Source organism: Olea europaea, unplaced genomic scaffold, assembly GCF_002742605.1.
Source record: "Olea europaea var. sylvestris unplaced genomic scaffold, O_europaea_v1 scaffold392, whole genome shotgun sequence".
NCBI classification, from domain to species: Eukaryota; Viridiplantae; Streptophyta; class Magnoliopsida; order Lamiales; family Oleaceae; genus Olea; species Olea europaea.
In genome coordinates, this window is record NW_019258717.1 from 96,638 (window position 1) to 110,373 (window position 13,736).

The following is a 13,736-nucleotide window of genomic DNA, read 5'->3' on the forward strand; positions in this document are numbered from 1 at the left end:
ATTATAAATAGGGAAAGTAATGTTTGTGATAATAAATGTAAGTGATAAGTTTGTTACACACACATATATTTTAAAGATTTTTGTATTTTCAATTTTTATTAGTTTCTTATGTTTGTATACGTTAATTTTATTTTTAGAATTTCATAAGTATAATGAGAATTTTATTTTCAGAATTTCGTAAGTATAATTTTCATTTTTCTTCAACCAACAAATTAACTTTACATAATTTGGAGCCCTCATCAAAGCGAGAGTTTAAGCGATTGCCTATATTCAGGGACACCACAGCCTTACGGCTTAATCTTTTTTCATACTAATTTTACTTTCCAAAGATATAGGGAAAAAAAACACACACACACAAAACCACACAAGGTCACTCATATTTTTTCACTGTGTGTGTATCATTTTATTTCTGTTATATTTTATTTTTTAAATAAATAGTAAATAAGTGGATAATTAAAATTAAAATTTGACTTTAAAAGTAGTATTCAGCTAAAATAAAATAATTTCCAAACAAAGTAAAAGATAAGTTCACCGACAGGCGGACACAAAATGGGACGTTTGTTTACGACAAAGTACTTAAGAAATTTCTTTATTAAAATGCAAAATCAGTCTTTGGAACGGAGTGCAGTCGGGTAGGCGGTGTCTGTCTTCAACTCTTCGCAAATTCCACGCCCCAACTCTCCCCTCCTTCCATCTTCTTCTTCTCAGATTCCACTACACCCGTACATATACATACATATACTTGCATAACATTGAGAGAGTCATTTATACAAACAGTTGGTCGACTTGATCATCAATTAATTGGAAAAAATTGGGTGAATTTTCATAGAGAAGAGAGAGAGGGTGTAACAATGTTGTATGATATGAATTCTTCTTATCAATTCTCTTGATTTGACTACTGTTTTATTGAATTTTTGGTTGTTCGAATTAGCCGGTTGCCTGGTGCTTGTGAAGTGAAAGATTCGATCAGTTGGATCTGTTGCTCGAGGTGTTTATCTGTGTTGGGTGAAGATTTTTAATGGGTTGTGCTTAAATTAAGCAACTTTTAACTTGAATTAAAGAAGAGCAAAATGTCTTGGAAGAGCAGAGGAGTTGAGTCAACTACGAAGAATGTCGTTTCAAGAAAATTCACTCTTTTTCTGTGTATTGGATGCTTCTGTGCTGGAATGCTATTCACCGACAGGTTTGAGTTCTTGATTGTTCTTTCAATTTCCTGGTCAATTAGTTCAATTTGATCATCTGGGCATTGAAATTTTTAGTGAGTTACTAGAATTTGATCAGTTTATATATAATATAGGTTCTTGATATAGGTCATCGTTTTGGTGTATGGTGGTTTGGGAAATGGCACTTATGATTGTTTATAGTGGTAATAATATTTGCTTGGTATCAAAGCAATGATGGCATTCAATGTATTGGATTAGATTATGATCTAATAATAAAAGGATAAATTCACAAGATTGCAAATTTCCACGAAATATTCCATTTTTTAGGGTTCTGTTTGGGAAATTTGGGATTTGGCTCAAGTCCTAACTCCTTAAAATTAAACCCATTTCCCCCAATTTTTCCCCTAAATTGGATTTGAATTTGGATCTCAAGATAGACTGGATTATGATTCTTTTAAAGGTTAACAAAAATCAGGTTTTACAACACAATATATTTCTCGAACTGAAATTGAAATATGCATGCCTTTTGTTATCGCATCAAATTTGTAAGCTTTAAGTATTTAAAAGTGGAGTCCCAGAAATGCTAGACCAATGGGCTTCATTATCTGGAAGTTCATACATAAAACCGAATTTAGCTTATAATGTTACTGCGTCTCTTGATCGTACTCGTGAGTTCTGCATTTCCCCACACTGTTATAGGGGCAAAATTTTCTTTCAACAATTTGTCCATCTGCTCAACTTGCTTTGTAGAGATTCGTACACTGGCATAACTATTATTTGAATGTATTTTTAATAGGATGTGGACACTGCCAGAAGCTAAAGATACGTCGAGGCCAACAGAAGTTACAGATGATAAGCTTAAGTTGGTTTCAGATGGATGCAATCCAAGACTGGTGAGTACTGGTAACCAATTCCAATAAATTTATCTTCACTTCCATCAGCACGAATCAGCCTAAGCGCTACACTGCTATAAACTTAATGCATATGAAAAGAAGCCTGGATAGAGTTTCAGAGAAAATTAATTTAGTTGTTTTCTATTTTTAGAAGGATGTAAAAGGAGGACCCAAAGATGTATTAGGTGAAGTTTCAAAGACGCATGATGCGATACAGTATGCCCCTTGTCTTGAAGTCGGTTATATTTCAGTTTACATTTCAACCAAATTTCCAATTCATGGCCATAACGAATGCAGGACCCTGGATAAAACTATTTCAAATTTGGAGATGGAATTAGCTGCGGCCAGGGCTGTGCAAGATTCCTTACTTAGTGGTTCCCCCATATCTGAAGACGTCAAGATTCCGGCATTGGTCAAGAAAAGAAAATATTTGATGGTAGTAGGTATAAACACTGCTTTTAGCAGCCGAAAGAGGCGAGATTCTGTCCGTGCTACTTGGATGCCTCAAGGTGCGTAAAACTTCTGTACTTTCGTCTCCTCCAGGGTTTTTTGTTTGCTGCTTACCATATTGATTCCATATTCTTATTTGTTGGACAAATCAGGTGATAAACGCAAAAAGCTTGAGGAAGAAAAGGGCATTATAATTCGCTTTGTGATTGGACACAGGTGGGATGCAGATATTTGGAGTTCACGTTAACTCTCACTTACATACATATGGCATTTTCCCTTCAAAATATTTGTTAACTATATCCTTTGCATGAGATAATTTTTTATATATGTTGATTGTCAGCTGACTGAGATCTTTCACTTGTGCAATTCCCTGATGTAAATGTCTAGCATACTTGTTGGTTGGTTTTGGTACCTTTTCTTTTCTTCGTTTCATTTTTTTGGGAACTAATTCTACTTCCAGATGGATTTGATACATAGAGCATATTGTTGTAATGGAGTTAAATAACTCTAGGGGCTTAGAGGAGCATTTTTACAAGTGCAAACTTTTATCTCACAGCACTTGATCAGAATGAACATTCATCTTAATTTTTTTTTTGGGGATCATGCACACTCATTTTAATTTCATGTACATTTTAACAAGGAACAATATCTAACTATCCTTCATTTCACATTTGAAACTCTGGTCACCAGTGCAACATCAGGTGGCATTCTTGATAGAGCTATTGAAGCAGAAGATAGGAAACACGGAGACCTTTTGAGACTGGTATTGTCATTACTTCTGGTTTCATATATATATACACACACACACACACACACACACATACATATACATATATATATATACACACACACACACATATACATATACATACATATATATATACATATACATACATATATATATACACACACACACACACACACACACACACACACACACACATACATATACATATATATCTGTGTGTGTGTGTGTGTATATATATATAAATATATATATACGTACATGTACGTATATATGTGTGTGTGTGTGTGTGTGTGTATATGTATGTATGTATAATGTATGTATGTATGTATAAATGTTGCGTGGCCTGTCTTATAAATAGTTTTTTGTCTAGGAACATGTTGAGGGATACCTGGAACTATCTGCCAAGACAAAGGCCTATTTTACTACTGCGGTTGCTCTTTGGGATGCGGATTTCTATGTCAAAGTTGATGATGATGTACACGTAAATATAGGTAAATGCTAACATTGTTCCCTTTAATGTTATCTTGTTGTTATTTAGAATTTAATCTTTAAGAAATTCCATCTAAGATATTCTCTCTTTTTAACATTGCTTGTATTTGCATGGTGCTTTTTGCTTGCTTATTGTCAAAGAAATCACCGAGCAGGCCATTATATTTCCTCTTTTTTGTTGTCAATCCTCCTGTATTTTGCCCTGTAAACATTTTTTTAATTGGTAGCACACACCAACCATGTATTTTTCTCCTTGTTTCAATCACTGAAGGGGAGCAAAAGTTTTTCATTTGTAGTCTGCTGTGTACACGCTTCTCAGTGCACTCACTTGACAATTTGTGGAAATGAACTGTAGCAACATTAGGAGCAACTCTAGCTCGGCATCGCTCGAAACCAAGGGTGTATATTGGATGCATGAAATCTGGTCCTGTTCTTGCTCAAAAGTAAGTATAAACTTCCTAAAAGTTCATCTCATTGTAAATACCAAGGAGGTGCACGTCACCTTATATTTCTTTCTTGGTCCATCCATTAACAGGGGTGTAAGATATCATGAACCGGAGTATTGGAAATTTGGCGAGCATGGAAATAAATATTTTCGTCATGCTACAGGGCAGTTATATGCCATTTCAAAAGATTTGGCTACTTATGTATCAATAAACCAGTGAGTGTTTGTTTTTTCTGGGATTTTTATTTCTTTTCCATGCTTCCTGGTACCGCCTTGTTGATTTGTAATTTTAATTATTTTAGGCACCTTCTGCACAAGTACGCAAATGAAGATGTTTCGCTGGGATCTTGGTTCATCGGATTGGATGTGGAGCATATAGATGACAGGAGATTATGTTGTGGAACACCCCCTGGTAATATTTAACTTACTCTAACCCACGCTCACCCCTTGAAAAGGAAAAGAAAGAAATGAGAAAAACAAAGAAAGAAAGATGAAAAAAATACCAAATTCTGAGACATCAGCTTCCAAGAATGCTTCTGTTAGAAAAGTTCCTTTATATTAGAACAACTGGAAGGCTCTCAAGGGCAAGTTTCTAAAAAGTGTAAGGCATGGCAAGGTCGAGCCTTACAAGCCTAGGCGTAATAAGGCTTTTCTTTATATTTTATATTGTTCAATTACTCTACGATTATCAATAATGAGTCTCTTTATTTAATTAGTTTATTTTACTTTAAACAAAAATGAAAAAAAATTAAAGGTATGCGCCTTTGGAGCCTAGGTTCACAGTAATGGTGCCTTTGACGGCTAGGACTGTATTAGTTATGACTTTTGCCACCTCAGCCCACAATTTAAGTGGTCAAAGTGGCTTTTTCACGTCTTTTTCATACATGGGACGCCTTCTTCATGTCTCATGCCTAGGCCCCACGTTTTCATCATCGTTTAGAACACTGCTCAAGAACATGAATTTTCTTATCTGCTTACGTCTTATTTGAAGAAGTTTTAATGCTCGACCTTGAACCTGTGTTTTGCTGGAGTCATATCTACAGATAATCTCGGCCTTAAGATCTCTATGCATCTGCACAAAGTTTCTCCTACAGAGGCAGATGATTCGCTATAAATCTATCTCATGGGAACTTGCCAAACTTGATTTTGCCATTGCATGCTTATGTTCGAGAAGTTGTCCACAAAACAACCAAATACCTGGCCGCCCACTTTAACTTCAAAATCTACTGACAAATTCATCATCCTTTTGTTTTTTGAACTGTAACCCACTTACCCAATGTAACTCCGCTTGCAAATGCTTTTATCTCAATCCTATACATCCATGTGAGCTATTAGAACTTATGAACTTTGTTGTTAGTCAAAATCTTCAGTCAATAAATACGTACTTTTAGTACTGTTATGAAGCTTCTTGGATCTTTTTGCTGAATCTGGCTGGGTGTCATTCTTCTTCGATTTTCTGGGATGTGTGGGCTGAGTTCCCTCAATCGCTCCTCACCGTCATAGGTACTTAAAAAATCAGTAGTCATCATTAAGAAGGAATGCTGAATGAAAGCATTCTTAGCCATGTATATTACTCCTAAAAGTAAGAAGAAACAACATAATTAACATAATGTGTATTTGGAAGAAACAACATAATTAACAGAATGTGTATTTGCTAATTTCCTTAAATGTATGTTGATTTTACCACAGATTGCGAGTGGAAGGCTCAGGCAGGCAACATCTGTGTTGCTTCCTTCGACTGGAGCTGCAGTGGAATTTGCAATTCTGCCGATAGAATTAAGGAGGTTCACAGAAGATGCGGCGAAGGTGAGAAAACTCTGTGGAATGCAATTTTCTGATCAGCATCAAATTTCTTCAATCTCTGGAATTCAAGGACTATTTGGCTTTAGAGCACTTTATGGTTGTGGAGTGCAAATGCACCTTTCTGTCCCACCCTTGGAAGTCTGTTCTGTACACGACATTTCAGAGATTTGCACGTTGTACTCACTTGTAATGTATATGTGATATTAAGATGGAGATAGAGGTTGCAGTCGAAATCTGCTCAATTGTAACAAAGGAGAAATATTATTGTAGCAACCTTACTAGGAGCAATGTAAAAATGTTCTTGCTATGCTGTAAGAGCCTTTTTCTGGATCATTATGGCTTTAGTGGAACTCATAATAAGTTTGTATTCTTGAGCAAGCTTTTTTGCTGCTTTATATTATAAGCTCTTTTTTTGGATCATTATATATATATATATATGCTCTTTTTCTGGATCATTATGGCTTTAGTGGAACTCATAATAAGTTTGTATTCTTGAGCAAGCTTTTTTGCTGCTTTATATTATAATAGTTTCTCTCTCACATGTGACACGTTCTTGGGTTCATGATTTTTCTATTTTCAACTCAGCTGAGGATATGAAGTTTATAACTTTATACTGATCTTTGTGCTGACAGAAACTTTAATCGGCAACACCCGTTTTTTTTTTTTCACCATATTGTTGTTTTCATCAGAGTCAAGGTCGACCTTGTGATTTTGGGGGCTTTAGACTAATTTCAAATATGAAACTCTCTCTCTCTCTCTATATATATATATATATATATATATTTAAAAATACATGTAAAATAAAAAAACAAACAATTTTTTTTTGGGCCTTGACAAAAGTGGGCCCTTAGGTAATCCCTTACCTCGCCTATAGTGAGGGTCATCACTGATCAGCGTGCTAGACGCTCAATGAATATAGTTAATGACTTATTCCGGCTTGTAGAACTTTTGAATGATTGTTTGGTAGGAGGATTTGATAATACTTACGGAGAAAATTAAGTATATAGGTCTGTTCCATGTTTAAAAGATTACAAGACTACCACTAATTATAAATTTGTAAAGTATTCATTTGAGACTTGTTCGTAATTTTTAAAAAATTTTGGGACTATGATTGTAATTAATTCTTTTTATTCTATTAATAGGAGGGTATATTCATAATTTCACGAGGCTTTATTGAAAAAACGAATAAAAATGTTGTATTTTGCACTACCGTTTAGGGGGATTTTTCATCATAATAAAAAGAAAGGGAGTGTTCTGCGGTAGGGGACAAAGTTCAGGGAGTTCTGTACCAATTATTCATTTATTTAAGTTAAAGGTAAAGTCGTAATGTTTTGTCGTTTTTCACAAATTTAATGCACAACTCACAAGTGGTTAGATTTGCTAATATTTCTAAAGGTCAGGGACAAAAATCGGACAAAAAAATTGAGGGTAGATCTGCCACTTTACCCAAACATTGGGGATGAATAATGCAATATACCCCCAACGAAAGTTTTTATCCTAAATTATACTTCTGCCATGCGTCCGACACTGAAAGGATAAGTCTCCTTTTCAGGCTTTTCTTTTAAATTAATAATTAATTTTCTCTTTGAAGACAACCAACCCTAGAAATTGCGTCTTCTCCTTTGCCTTTCACTCGCAGCTGAACTAATCGTCCGAATTGTAACTTTTACCAGTCGCCATGGCCAAGAGCTCTTTCAAGTTGGAACACCCCCTCGGTAAGTGCACTGTTACCCTTGTTCTCCGATCACCTGCTCTTTGATTAACATTTTTTTAATGAAATTTTGATTCTTTTGATTTGATTGATAATCATTGCATATAATTGATTTGAAGCAAGTCAGATCGCACCAAAAATCTCTTCAGTTCCATTTTTCTTTGAACTTCTGTGTCGTGGGTCATCGATTTGTGATCGTACTTGTGTTAAGTTCATATGAAATGGGACTTAGTTGAGTCGAGACATTACGCATATGGTGTGATATGTGTTTTTTGTATTTGTAGTGCTGTACGAGAAAAAATAACTCGAATGGATGATTTATCGTTATTTTTAACGAATGATGAATTTTTAATTAGAGTGCGCGTCAAATTTGAATTCTTTCCAAATGCAAGCTCATCTTCTCTGGTATGTGAATTTCAATTATCGTAGTAAGTTGAGAACCTTCTCACCATCATGGCTAAGATAAATTTGTTAACGATAATCCATCTTCATGTTGTCTAATGGTTGGAAACATGTTACAAAATAGGTTCTATAACAAAACCCATGTGATGTGCGTGGGCTCCTTGAGATTTGAAAAATGGCTCTACTTGTTGATTCAAACATGGAACATAATTGCTTGACTGCTGCAATTCAGCATGTTTCTAATTGTGCTTATGTTTCATCTTTGAAGCAATATAATCAGCTTGATGGTTTGTGAGTAGTTATTTGTCTTATTTTATTATCCTTTCTAGCATTGAAAGATAATGATAGCTCTTCTACATTTTTTAAGATTCTTACATTTTCATTTATAAGGTCTAATAATGATATTGATTCTAATTTTGCAGAGAGGCGACAGGCAGAAGCTGATCGAATCAGGGAGAAGTACCCTGATAGGATTCCGGTACTGAAGAATTCATTTTTCACATTCAGGACTTAAGGATCTTGATATTTTATCTCCTTCAGTTTGTTCGTGTCATAATATCTGCTTCTTCTATTCAGGTTATCGTGGAGAAGTCAGAAAGAAGTGATATACCAGACATTGACAAGAAGAAGTCAGTTATCTTCAATATCTTTTCAATACTTGGACCTTGTTGAAAACAGTTAATTGTTGTTGGATTTGTATAAATTTTTATATTTGCAATGTTCTTTTTGTCATTCTGCTTTTCAGCTGGAATAGTTTTGGAAATTGGGCTTATCTTATTGCTGTTGTTGTAGTTACTGTACAGATCCTGTGAGTGGTGGCGATCACCAGTAGATAGTTGCAGCTAGGTTTTATTCAACATGAATTATGGTTTTAAGTTATGATATACCACAAACTCAAGATAGGCATCTTTTAAAGTTTTGCAGCGGCAACAAACCCCTACCTAGCATCCTAGCCTAACAACGACTATTCCATTACTGGGTTTCTCTCTCTCTCTCTCTCTCTCTCTCTCTCTCTCTCTCTCTCTCTCTCTCTCTTTTGGGGGGGGGGGTTTCCTTAGTAGATAATGGCTTCTCGAACAAGAATTGGCAAGAAGAAATAGAGTTTTTACTACATCTTATGAGCCACCTTCAGAGGTTTTCTCGTCAAAGGCATCGTGCAAGGGTCCATTAGCCCGGACTACTCTTCAAGCTAATATCTCTTCCTCATTGTCTAAGACTAGTAATGTTCAAGTTCCTACTCCATTACCTCAACCTCTATGGGTTCCTGCCCCATTATCTCACCCCAGCCTCAACTTAATTCATCATAAGCAACCACATTGACACATGAGTCCATCCTCAATTCCAATGGTAATAATTTATCTTTATGTTTATGGTATAAAATCATCATAGTGTATACATTTAATTGATGGAATCTCATTTTTTGTTTATGTATTCTCATTCTTCGAGTAATTTATTTCATAGATTCTCATTCTTTGAAAATGAAGGGATGTGGTCCTACAAGAGGTAATGGCACTGATTATATCGTTAGCACAGCTGGAAAAATATCATTAGAGATTTCTAAAAAACTAGGAAGAGCTACTGAAAATCAGCAAGCACATCTGGCTAGTAAGTGCAGCTATGTCGTTCAATCTTTGCTCCACTCTGTTACAAAAGGTGGATTGACATACCCAATGAAGAGAAAAATAAATTATTTGATCGAGTTTTGGTAAGTCAAAAACAAATTCGTTTTTACAAAATTTTGTAGAATAATTATTAGTTTCCCCTATTTAAACATTTCTGTTTCGGTAGGCAAAATTCAAGCTTGATTTGATAGTTGAGCATGTCCATAAATGTGTGAACGATGCTTTAGCATGAAGATATCATGATTATTGATGTAGATTCATAAGAGAAATATTTCAATGAAAAAACATTAGATGATGCAATAAAGAACTGACGATGGGTAGGATAGTGATTATCTTATTGGCTTGTTGTAGCAGATGATTCGCAAGAAAGAAACGATAGAAAATGTCCAAAAACTAGAGAAAATACTCTGAAATCAACTCAATATTATTAATAATGCAGAATCACCAAAATTAACCCACAAGCTGGGTTAAATAGTTGTGAAATACGAAATTATGGGAAAATTACCAAAAATGGCAAAATCCCAAAATTATACCAGAATAAAATATTAAGTTAAAGAAATAGGTTGCAAAAAATTTGGCTCAATTCTAGTTTTCTAACATATGGAAAAAGGGAAACGAAATAATACCATAAATAGCAAAAAATAACTTAAAATTGAATTTTGGAAAGGAAAACAGACAATTTTGGTCTCAAAATTGATGCCCACCGAGCATAGCTGACAACTACGATGTGCGCGCTGAAAAGAGCTTTCTGGATTGGGGTTATAATGGCGATTTCGATAACCGTAGTCAAAGTTATGGCCAAATTACCAAAGACATGTCAAATTCTCCCAATTAAGGAAATAATTGCGATTCACTTCCCATTTTTGCACCGATCCACCATCTCATGGTATCTCAGCGCCATCATCATGTTATCTGACAAATCAGTATCACTCGACTCGGATCCTCCTACATCACATAACTAATTATAAAACTCCAAAAGGAATTTAGGTAGATGATATGTTGAAATTTGAGATATCTCTATAAACTATGTTGTTATGCAAAAGAAATAGAATTGAAAAGGAAAAAGTTATCAACAACGCTTTTATGCATAACGTACTACATTATATTATGAATAGCGAGGAATCAAAATAAACTCGTTGGAACAAAATAACAATTGGTCATTAAAAGGATGAACTCCTAGTAAAATTGAATTTACTAGAAAAACTTGAAATTTCTAAACTTATAGAACGAAAATCTGAAGATGTATACTTATGCGAAAAGTAAATGAGAAAATGAAGTCATAATATATAATATATGACTCCTAAAATAATAAATTTCGTGAATACCGTAGTTGATGCAATCATGAGTCCATGCATGAAATTTGAGTTTCGAATATATTCAATTCATCAACATGATTATTAATGTTATCCTTGAAATATTTAATATGTTTGACGAATAGGTCAAGTGATATTATTATGAGGTAGAGTAAATACACGTTTTTTTTTTCTATTACCAAAGTTTTGTTCCATTAAATTTTCCCGACAAGGCTTTTTAATAAACAACTTTTGCAGCGTGCTTAAAGAATGATGTACTCTTTTTTCTTCATCAGGATTTTTTCACATGTTTTTCTTGATAAGGTTTAACGAGACATATTCTTTGTGTAATGAAAATCCATAACATACAAGATATTTACCCTCAAAATAATATTCTTATATGTATGACTCTCCAAGAGATCAACAATAACTATTTTTCAAATTATTATGTTACTTCAATCACCAAAGGTTGATAAATATCTCATATGAAGATAGTATTATTTGAAGATATTAACGTACAAGAGGATGATGAATTGAAATCAGGGATAGCAACTGTATTCTTTTTCCTTAGCTCAATTTTTGTCCCATCGAATTTTCTTGGCACGATTTTAATGAAGCATATATATTGTCATATGTTATTCAATGGAGAATGTTGTAAATAATATGATTATTAGTGAATGATAATCATACCTCTACAATCCTAAATTTTATTATCATTGTATCTTTAATTCTTCTCTACAAAATAAGATTTTGATTCTTAATAATTTCATTATCTTCTCTACCTTCTTCTCTTTCCTTTATAGGTTATAACGAATATAAAGTTTTTGTGAACTAATTTGTAACTATTATTTATTCTCAACCAAAGAGGGTACAATTGTCAATATCGGCCATATGTGGGGAAAAAACATTTAAAAAATGCTATAATTAGAAGGGTTGTTATCTTATTACTATAAGTTTTATTTTATCCACATTTTAATTGCATTTTAAAGCTCTTAAACTTTGATCATATAACACTTAAATCCCCAATGATTTTTCATAAAATTCTTATTCTCAAATTTTTCATTACTCAACACATTTGATGTTTGATAACAGTTTTATATTCAAAAATCCATTGAAATAACATAAAACAACTTATTTTTCTGTCATATTTTTAAAAAGTAATTAAATAAAAAATACGAAAAAATATTTTTTCCTCATTTTAAAAGTGTGAAAATAAAATATTTTGATATAAATCATCATCAAGGATGAAACATACTAATTAACAGAAAGTTGAAGATAAGAATTCAATCGGAAAAAAAAAAAAGTTGAAAAAACAATTACTACATTGGGAAAAGATTGAAGAACTTAACTAGAATTAAAATATGATTTATGAAATAAAAATTATGGTGACAATAGAATCACCCTAAATAGAATGCACAACAGTTTTCAAATACTTTTGATGACTTCAACATGAGTTAGAAATCCATTTAAACCTATTAAAAATTTATGCAATTAATGAAATCCTTAAAATGCACAAGTTATTAAATACACCTATAATGTAATAAAATTTGAGTTACACCCAGATTTTACGAACATAATCTGCTATAGAGCATCTAAATTTATTTGAACTTTTAAAATATATTCAAATTTAAATTAAGGACACCAAAAAAATAATTCAGACCAGAAAATCAACTCATTTTCTCACCCATTGTAAGTACTGATAGGGGCATTAGATACTATAACGTACGAAGAAATCAACAATAATACAAGATTTGCCTCCACGACATTAATTAATTACAATATGCTTGATCCATTTCTCAAAATATTCTTGTGAGTCAATGCAAAAACTGGTGTTCTGGAAGTTTATAAAAACTTGCACCTGTTTCAAATTCACAAAGGTGAACATTGGTACTCATCGAGGGGTGTAAAGCTATCTTCATGACAAGATCAACACGATAAATCTGGTCCGAGAACTTTGTAAGTTTAAAGCACACTAGAGTACTCCACATGGTTACTCTAGGAAAATTAGTCAAAAACTAGTCTGCTTTCACACGCCGTCGCCAGTTTTTGAAGACAACAAATCCAAACGATGTCATCATTCCAGACAAGTAGCCAAGAATAGCTCCATAAGTCACACAAATTGGCCATTCCTGCTTATAATGTCAATTTGTTCACAAATCAGAAAAACAAAAAGTTACCAACTCACTCTCGTGTTATAGCCAAGAACAGTAGTATTTTAGCTAGATTCGTAGAAGAGAAGTAGCCTAAAATATTATTGACAAAACAATGTAATCCACAAATAGGCCAAACTGCATGAAACTCTGGCAAAGATTACATAATTAGGACATTCTAATGCCGAATAACGAACCTAAGAAACGGAGATATTCATGATATTTAATTTGCAATTTGCTGTAAAGAGAAATCAGCGGTTTTAAAAAAAGGCCCATTGAACCATGTTAATCATTCTTTTCAACTTTGATGAGAATAGAAGAAAAAAATATTAATAGTTGATGAAAGAGATTCGGTTAAAAAAAGCCCAGATTTAAATGCAGGGGTGGACCCACTTGAGGCCAAGTGGGGTCGGCGGCCCCCACTCGATTTTCAAATTTTTTATTTTTCTTGAGGTTTTTTCCTATGATTTTTTGGTTTCGCCCCCACTGAATCTTCATCCTCGGTCCACCCCTGTTTAAATGCATCTATAAATTGAACTTTAGCTGTGCAGAACCGAGTCCAGTAGCC

The 13,736-nt window shown here is 33.7% G+C and overlaps 1 protein-coding gene across 2 annotated transcripts; it reads left to right on the top strand.

Annotated features, from left to right (window-relative positions):
* Nucleotides 1-597: 597 nt before the first annotated feature.
* Nucleotides 598-6,369, top strand: LOC111387121 (probable beta-1,3-galactosyltransferase 2). Of its 2 annotated transcripts, none has more exons than XM_023011640.1 (11): nt 598-1,183; nt 1,960-2,056; nt 2,208-2,272; nt 2,354-2,565; nt 2,659-2,722; nt 3,197-3,269; nt 3,625-3,745; nt 4,099-4,186; nt 4,279-4,404; nt 4,491-4,600; nt 5,878-6,369. In XM_023011640.1, exons 1-11 carry the CDS (start codon nt 1,071-1,073, stop codon nt 6,024-6,026), a joined length of 1,218 nt encoding a protein of 405 aa, XP_022867408.1. In that variant the 5' UTR covers nt 598-1,070; the 3' UTR covers nt 6,027-6,369. The 2 variants fall into 2 exon arrangements, with proteins under 2 accessions (XP_022867408.1, XP_022867409.1); XM_023011641.1 differs by having other exon boundaries at nt 2,211-2,272; nt 5,878-6,362.
* Nucleotides 6,370-13,736: the final 7,367 nt, after the last annotated feature.

Coding starts and splice junctions, on each gene's coding strand:
- LOC111387121 (XM_023011640.1), top strand. CDS start 1,071: ATGTCTTGGAAGAGCAGAGGAGTTGAGTCAACTACGAAGAATGTCGTT. Junction 1,184..1,959: donor GGAATGCTATTCACCGACAG/GTTTGAGTTCTT, acceptor TATTTTTAATAG/GATGTGGACACTGCCAGAAG. Junction 2,723..3,196: donor CGCTTTGTGATTGGACACAG/GTGGGATGCAGA, acceptor TCTGGTCACCAG/TGCAACATCAGGTGGCATTC.